We start from the raw sequence: 8184 nt of genomic DNA, 5'->3' as shown, positions 1-8184 counted from the left end.
TGCCATGCCAAAACCAATGCATTAAATGATGGCAACGCTTCTCCCAACACCTTCTGCTCCCTCATTTAATGCAATCACACGCTCACCACCAACCACCCCCATTCCTTTTCACTCCTGCTTCATAATAAAAATAAAACCTAAACCTATTTTTCTCAACAATTTTACAAAATCAAACAATTTAATATCTAATTTAATGGCTCATAAAATTTATATGTTTGTAAGTGATAACATATTAAAAAATTACTATTGTATAATTGCAACTTCTATTCCCTACAACGTAGGTTTTTTTTATTCTTTTTTAATTTATAGGTGTAAAATAATAATTTCTCTCTTATTGCTGTAGCTGTAGTTGACTGCATTAGATTAATTTTTTCGCATAAGTATATGGACCATTTTATTATGTGTGAATGTATAATATCTAATGTTAACTCACCAGCTTAAAATTGTTTTAGATGAATTTGAAAATAAGAAAAGAAATAGAAATTAGAAATATTTGATTTTAGAGAATTGGGAAGAAATAAAAAATAAAAGTGCAGTAAATAAAAATAAATAGAGAATGTATATTGCTTCGATAAGTAAATTATTATTTGAAATATTTGATTAATTAAAAAAATCAAAGTTATTTTTTGACAATAATATTTAGTCAAAAACTTTTTGTAATCATAGCAACTGCCATATTTTTTAATTATCTTATGGTATAGCTATGTATTCTTTTTTTAAAGACCTTGGAATTATTTTTGTTCTTCCTAATATTATTTATATGTATGATACTTTTGCATACAAAATTGTCTAAACTGTAGTTTTAATTTATTTACAACTTTTAGAGTAATTAGGTCCTTGTGTTTTTTTTTTAAATACTCAAACTTTAAGTTGTGTATAAAAATGTGTTAGTTTTAAAGACTAAAAATTAGCTATTTCAAAAATTAAAGATCAAAATTATTATTTTGAAATAGCCCATTATTTTTTTTCTATAGTGATTATTATCTTACATTTTTTTTTTCCATCGTTATAATTATGTTAGAAATATAATTTCTGAGTTGACAGTAGATACTTATCCACTACCAGAGTTATTCATTGTCTTGTTTATTATTAAATTGTCACTATCAGCAAACGGCGCGTGGTCTAACAACAACCCATCACCATTATTTACTATTTTGAGAACACAAGTCATGTGTTCATATTTATAGATTTTAAGTTCCTTCATTTGTCAATCAGAGGAAGAACCAACGTTCAAAAGCCCTTCTTTCACATAACTGATTTCAGAAAAAGACTTGTGTCATGCTAATTACTATTTTGAAAAGTAAAGTAAAAAGTGTAAAAAATAATAAATAAATTATAAATTGTAATTATACGTATTACCATGTGCCTTTAATTTTTGAAAGTGATAGTGTCATTATTATTAAATAAGTTTGAAAGAAAATAAGAACTAATGGATATAGTAAAAAATTAAGAAAAGAAAAAAGTAAAGGAAGTAAATTGTGAAAAAATGAAAACAAATTATTGATTTGATCATATTCAACAAACTACTAGATCCAATTCTAGCAAACTCTGAAGTCAATACAAATAAAAATGATAAACAGAAACACAATTTTGTTCCTTTTTCTTCTTTTTTCTTTTCTTCTTCTGCTACTAGTAGAGCAGACAAGGGGTCGACCCGAGTCAATACCCGAACCACCACCCTTGCCTAGTGTTAAAGATCCTAACCCGACCCGACCGAGTCCCGGACCCTCGCCACCTTGCAAGGAGTTTCAACACCCACGCGCGGTTCGTTCTTGACTCAACACCCCCACCCCTCGCGTCATTCACACGCGCCACCTATCGCAACTTTCACTACAACAAATATTGACTAATCCCCAAAACAATAATAATAACTAATAATAATAAACAAGTCACAGGCGCGCCCGTGACATTCAACTCTCGCTGTGAAGCGCTGCTTTGATCTTCTGCACGGTGCACGAGATGAGGTTGTTCACGGTCTCCACCGACTCCACCGTCAGCTTCGCCGTCGGGAGACTGTTCACGAGAATCTGAAACGCAACCGTCAGAAGACATCCACTCGCCCTCTTCTGCGACGCGCCTCCGTGTTCTCCGCCGGACACGGATCCATCTGGAACGATGGCGAACCCAGACGGAAGAAGCGCCACGTAGGCAGAGTCACCGCCGTTCATCACCACGTGCATGGCGGGAATGTCCACCGGCGCGTACACCACAAGCGATCCCGACGCGTCGGTGCACGTCTCCTGCAAAATCAACATGCTGCTCTGGTTGGCATTCATAGCCTGCAACAACAAAAATAAAAGAAAATAAAAATCCAACTTTTCGTGTTGTCGTTTTCGTTAAGTTCGGTGGGGAGGGGGGTAGTCAAACCCCGGTACCACCCTTTCCCCCTAATTTAAAAAAAAAAAAAAAATTAGGGCAAAATAATGAGGTCAGAAGAGAGGAAAATAGAAAGTTGACAAAAGTCCTGAATTTTGACTTTTTACAAAAGTTTGCTGAAACAAACGCTGCCCTATTTCTGGTGCCAATTGTCTTCATAGATACTTCCAAATTTCCAACCTCCTCCTTCTCAAATTCACCTTTTTTATCCTCACACTCCGCGACAATTCCCCATTCACGTTTCCTCTTTTCTCTTCTGCACATTTTCTTCACACAATGCTAAAACTAACCCTCACACCACCACTTCCCCAACATTCAAAACCACCTCAAAATAATCATGCAAATTAACTCCATAACCTATCTTCACTCATGATAATGGTAATGTGCATTCTATGTATGTATATGTGTATGTATATGTATGTACACGTACACTGGCTCTGAGGAGGGAGACACAGTTAGCATGGTCTTGTCCCTTGGCAATGTGAGCCATCTCTTGCATGGGTCCACCGTTCGAGAGAATGTCCCACTCACTCCGGAGCCGCTCGTCGCGCAGGAAGTCGAAGAGTCTTTGCGCCGACACCGGCAGCCACACTGAGGTGGCCGCGCTGAGGACAATACCCGGCGGCTCGCCTGGGTCGTCCACGCTCTTCCTTGTCATCACCCTCACGTCCTCCCCCACGTTCCCCGCGTTCAGCTTGTTCCACTTGTGCACCGTGGAGGCACAAACACCAGCACAGAAATTGTTCGTCATGCGTTGTGCTAGCTTCAGCATGCTCCTCCTTCCACCTGAGCTTATTGCTGCAACACCCAATTCATAGAAATTAGTAAATTCGTAACATCAAGTGAACACTAATGATAGGATGAGAAATAAAATCGTATTTACACGATCAAGATTGAAAGATAAAAGGACATGTCGATGTCACTACTAATATCTAATTTTGAATATCTATGAATGAGTGCAAGGTTAAAAGTTTGGTGTTTGTATTTTGTGTGTGTGTGAGTGTATCATATAGAGAAATGTACCTGAATGTTCTCTAGAGGGGACTGCTGAGGACATTAGAATGGCTAAGCACTCGCATTGGCGTTGAAGGGTGGCAACCCAACGTTGTGCTCCAAACCCTGTGCCTGAGCTCAACAAGGGTCTGTACAGCTGGTGAACTTGGCTTTCGTCGTACTCTGCATGTTCCACCCATGTCACCTGTGTATAATTCCACTATTATTTTTGTTTTATGAACTTACAATTTACTAATTTAGTTTTCATGCTACAAAGTGGACCGATTGATGAAGAGTTGAGGTACAAATAATGTGACAAATTATTTTGTGAACACTTGGGGTAGTTGATTAGAAAAATGACAGTTAAGTTAGTCTTAAGTTTTTGGCTAGGATGCTAAAATTATTGGGGGGGGCTTAAAGAAGATGGTGATGAGAAGAAGAAGCATGTGGGATGCAAATCTTGGAATATCAACGAGAGACAAAGTATCTGTGGAGCTTGGAGGAAGTACATAAAATATAAGGTACTAGATAAAGTCACGCGGGATTTGGAGTAGCTAGCACTACGTGCAGTGTAAAGGGGCATCGAGATTTGTTACGACAGTGTGATGAACTCATCCCAAACACCCAAGAAACAGACAAAATGTTCAGTCTTTGATCTTGACTCAAAGAGTCCGCATTGAATATTTTTATGTAACAGACCTATGGACTATAGGGCTGGAGCCAGGTCACGTATAGTCTAGAAAATTAAATAATGCTTAGGGAATGACAAATGTAGCATAAAAGAGTGGAATAGAAACATCATATGAATTGTTTATGGAATAAAAAAGTTAGGTGAAAAATTGCAACGCAAATTGCTCAAAGGGGGATATCTAATTAATGTGTTCGTGCTACAAAAATTTAAGTGATAGAGACTTCCATGAATAAATTAATGGGATAACCTAGATTTGTGCAACATGGTGTATTACTCAATTAGTTTATGGGATCAGAATCAGTTGTTGAAAATTGAAAATTGGAATATATTTGAGACAAAAGGAAGCATACTATCCAGGGTGCAAATTCTTTGAGAGACTAAAAATATATATTGGAATCATCACTGACAGAGTGGTTCTATAGTGAGTAATCACTAAACAAGCTGAGTTACTTAGAACTAGGAGCTTTCTATGTAGCTTGGAAAAGCAAAAGCTCCATGATTCCTTAGCCTGGTGTTTTGCCCCCACTTTAAATAATGCACAATTAAGCTACAATGGTGCAGTTACTTGCACCCACTTGGAAGAAATACAATAAATGTGATGAAAACATGAAAGCAGGTGAGATAGTACGGTTCAGTAGGTGGCCTATATATATACATATATATTTATAGAAAAGTATTAAGACACAAGGCTTGGCAGAATGTACTAGTAAATCATTTTTACTGTCTTCAAAAAAGAAAAAATTGGGATGCTAAAAATGCAGTGAGAACATAAAACCAGCCATTAACAAAGAAGAATATTGGTAATTAACTTACCTTAGAGTAACCATTTGGCATATCTTGCACCACGCAACCAGAAGGAAGCCTCCTACAGTTCACAAAAGTGGGTGGACCAGAAGTTTCTCGGATGGTGTCTATGGACACATCCACCACTGCCCACAAGCCCTCTGCGTGCTGCTTGCAAAAGCGTAGAAAATTGACCTCACGAACAGGAACCAAAGGCGAAAGGACTTGAAGTTCGGCATGCATCTGAGAACAAATTTTATGTGATTAAAAAATGCCCCCCATTAAATTTTTGTTAAAGGAAAAGTAGTGTAAGAAAACAATTTAGACTTACAAGCTGAAGAGCACCATTTCTAGTTCCATTTATTCCATTAGATATAACTTCAGCGGTGGAGGTTCTAGCAATCATACAAGGGAACATCTCTGACCATCGATTCTGTCACAGCAGAAAGGAAATCAGTTTCGCACGCATTCAAAATTAACAAGGACTGGCATCTCTTTTCTTATATAGTACTCTTTTTAATGCACTGTTTATGTTAGAAATGACACCCCAAAAGAATAGAGATATTCATGTTACTAACATTACTCTAGAAAAACATATCAACATAAAATGAGAAAATAACAAAACCAAAGGAGCCAAGAATAATAAAAGGTATTAAATTAGAGGGAGGAAAAGTTTGAGAAAAGTGTGAAGGTAGTTGAAAGGCATACCGAGTCCATTAATGTTTCAACAAGAGCCAAGCTGTTTATGATGACCATGCCATTTTGTCTAGAGGCCTCGGTGACAAAACCATTGGGTCTCAAACCAATGCAAGGTGTCATTGTCCTTGTGTACTCCTCATAGTTGAGAATTTCTCTTCCCCCTTCCAAACTCCTGATCCAAAGAGGCTCCCCGGTCTGAGCCATCTTCACCAACTCATCCATTGCAGCCAAAGCAAGTTCCAAAACAATAGACCTCTCCACTGATCTGTCAAGGCCAGGAGTCACCACTGTTGATGTTGCTGTTGGTCTAGTTGAAGGTGACATCATAGCTAAGGGGCTTGATATCCCCACCCCAAAATCAGGCAATGTTGAAGGCACGGTGCTCAAACCTCCAAAACCATTGCTCCCAACCCCAAGCTCCAAGCTTGAGTTTGGCAATGGAGGCCCAATTGAGTTTGTTAAAGAAGAAATGGGGCGACCCAAAAACTTGCCAGCAAGTGCACAAACACGGTCTAGTTCATCCTTCAATCTAGCATTCTCAATCCTGAGATGCTGTTCTTCAAGTGAAATCTCACCAATCATTGCAGGACCTCCACAGTTTGAGCACATAGGATTTCTCATAGCTTCCCTCATAGACATGTTCTCCGCTCTAAGTTTGTCATTCTCTTGCCTTAGCAGCGAGTTCTCGTGCCGTTCCAATTGTGTCTAAACAACACACAAACGATCCATGGTTCAGAACCACCCCCAAAAGCAGGAAACTGTAAGGGAAAATAACATGAAAAAAAAAGGAATAGCGTTGGTGCTACCTTCATCTGTGTTCTTCGATTTTGGAACCAAAACTTTACTTGCCTCGTTTCCAAATTCAGCCTTCTGCTGAGTTCAAGCCTTTGCTTCTCATCCGGATGAGGACACTCCTTGAAAAGCCTAAAACCCAGAAAACACAAACAAAAAATCAAAACAACCCCTCCAAAAAAACAAAAAATAAACTCGACAAGAACCTTAAAAAAAGATTGAGTTTTTAATGAAATATCATCATACGCTTCAAGTTCTTGAATTTGCTGAGGAGTGTGTCGGTGATAACGTTTTTTTCTTGGTGGGTTGTCGGCGGCATCAAAATCATCACCAGAAGCACCGTCCATGTTATCACTGCCAGATCTGCTTTCATGCTCCTCTTCCCGGCTCCTTCTCAACCCATTTTGCTCAAAATTCTCGGGCATTAATCTGTTCATATCCCCTTGTCCATCGACATCACTTTGCTGCGTTTTTTTTCAAACAAAAGTAAGAAAAAAAGAATCATCCAAAACAAAAACCCTTGTGAGCAAGAAAAAGAAGAGAAGGAAAAGAGTAGGAATGATTCTCACAAGTGCAAGAGAAAGGCCAGGAGAGTTGAACATGGATTTGGCCAAAGTAGGAGTGGCTAAACGAGGCTGCGAGATTGCACCAGAGGGCATTATATCGTTGCTGTGGTTGGAACCGTTGCTGTAAGGAATATCTGATACGATCCTACCGCCTCCACCACTTTGTTTGGCCTCAAGAAACCCCCCAAAACTCATCAAAGTAGCCACTTTTGCTTCTCTTTCTCTCTTTCTCTCTTTTCTTCCACCAATCAAACAAGCACACCCCACAGAAACTGCTACTACTCAAAACCCCTTTGAACAACTCAAGCTGCCACTAATGACTCAGCCTTGTCGCTGAAACTTTTAATCCTTGCGTCGATTGATTCGTCCCACCCCAGAATTTCCAAGCCATGTAGCACCACAAAAGATGAAAAGGGTCTCTCAGAATCTGCCTTATATACCTGAGAGCGCAATAAAAAAAGAACCTTTTGAAACCAGGGAAAATATAAATAAATAATAACAATAATAATAATAATAGAGAGAGATAAATAGACAAAAGGATAAAGCCCAAAACATAAACAAATAAATGCTGTCTTTATTTTTATTTTTTTCACACAGTCATTATATAGTGAGAGAAGAATAAATATTATTACCAATTAGTAATAAGAACAATAAAAAAGTTTATTACTTTGGCACCTTTTCCTTATAAATGTAAGGATGGCATGGAACCCTAGTGTTCAGTTCAGTGTGTGCTGTCTTGTTCCCTGCATGATAACCGCTAGCTTGACTATGGTAAAGCGTGAAAGAGAAGGAAAAGAAAATGAATATTTAAACAGAAGGGTTGTAGATTTGTGCAGAGACAATAGAAGAGAGAGAGAGAGAAGGGGAAGAAAGAGTTGGAGAAGAAAGCACAGATAAAAGGTAACATGTGGACACTTGAAAGCCTTACAAATACATGCATCCAAAAAGGGTTTGGTTGACTCTTCGCACTGTGATCACACACAAACTCTCTCTCTCTCTATATCTCTTTCCACTTTAACCCTTTTAAAGTCTGTGAATAGCTGTGAAATTTGCAATATACCTTTTGAATAACTTTTTGGGGATATGAAGGAAAATGAAAAGCTTACTTATGATGGTGTTGCTAAGATGCACGGGGCACCCTCTTCTCAGTGTTTTCCATAAACTGATATTGGGACTCTCAATAATTTCACTGATTTAGCTTAATTCACTCATATGGCAACAAAATCATCACGGAAGTTTAAACTTTAAAAAATGTGAATATCAGAAACTTGGGTCCATTTTCTT

The 8184-nt window shown here is 38.2% G+C and overlaps 1 protein-coding gene across 2 annotated transcripts; it reads right to left on the bottom strand.

Annotated features, from left to right (window-relative positions):
• Positions 1-1476: 1476 nt before the first annotated feature.
• On the bottom strand, positions 1477-7958 carry LOC137823862 (homeobox-leucine zipper protein ANTHOCYANINLESS 2). Of its 2 annotated transcripts, none has more exons than XM_068629167.1 (10): positions 7576-7958; positions 6904-7340; positions 6581-6798; positions 6349-6466; positions 5552-6247; positions 5175-5276; positions 4874-5086; positions 3400-3574; positions 2807-3174; positions 1477-2279 (listed from the first exon to the last, which is right to left on the bottom strand). In XM_068629167.1, the coding sequence occupies exons 2-10, from the start codon at positions 7093-7095 to the stop codon at positions 1911-1913; spliced, it is 2451 nt and encodes an 816-aa protein (XP_068485268.1). In that variant the 5' UTR covers positions 7096-7340; positions 7576-7958; the 3' UTR covers positions 1477-1910. The 2 variants fall into 2 exon arrangements, with proteins under 2 accessions (XP_068485268.1, XP_090150022.1); XM_090293896.1 differs by having other exon boundaries at positions 7568-7685.
• Positions 7959-8184: the final 226 nt, after the last annotated feature.

Source organism: Phaseolus vulgaris, chromosome 8, assembly GCF_051622355.1.
Source record: "Phaseolus vulgaris cultivar YP4 chromosome 8, ASM5162235v1, whole genome shotgun sequence".
Lineage (NCBI taxonomy): Eukaryota > Viridiplantae > Streptophyta > Magnoliopsida > Fabales > Fabaceae > Phaseolus > Phaseolus vulgaris.
Note: the sequence above shows the minus strand (reverse complement) of the source record. Positions and strands in the feature narration are given on the sequence as shown.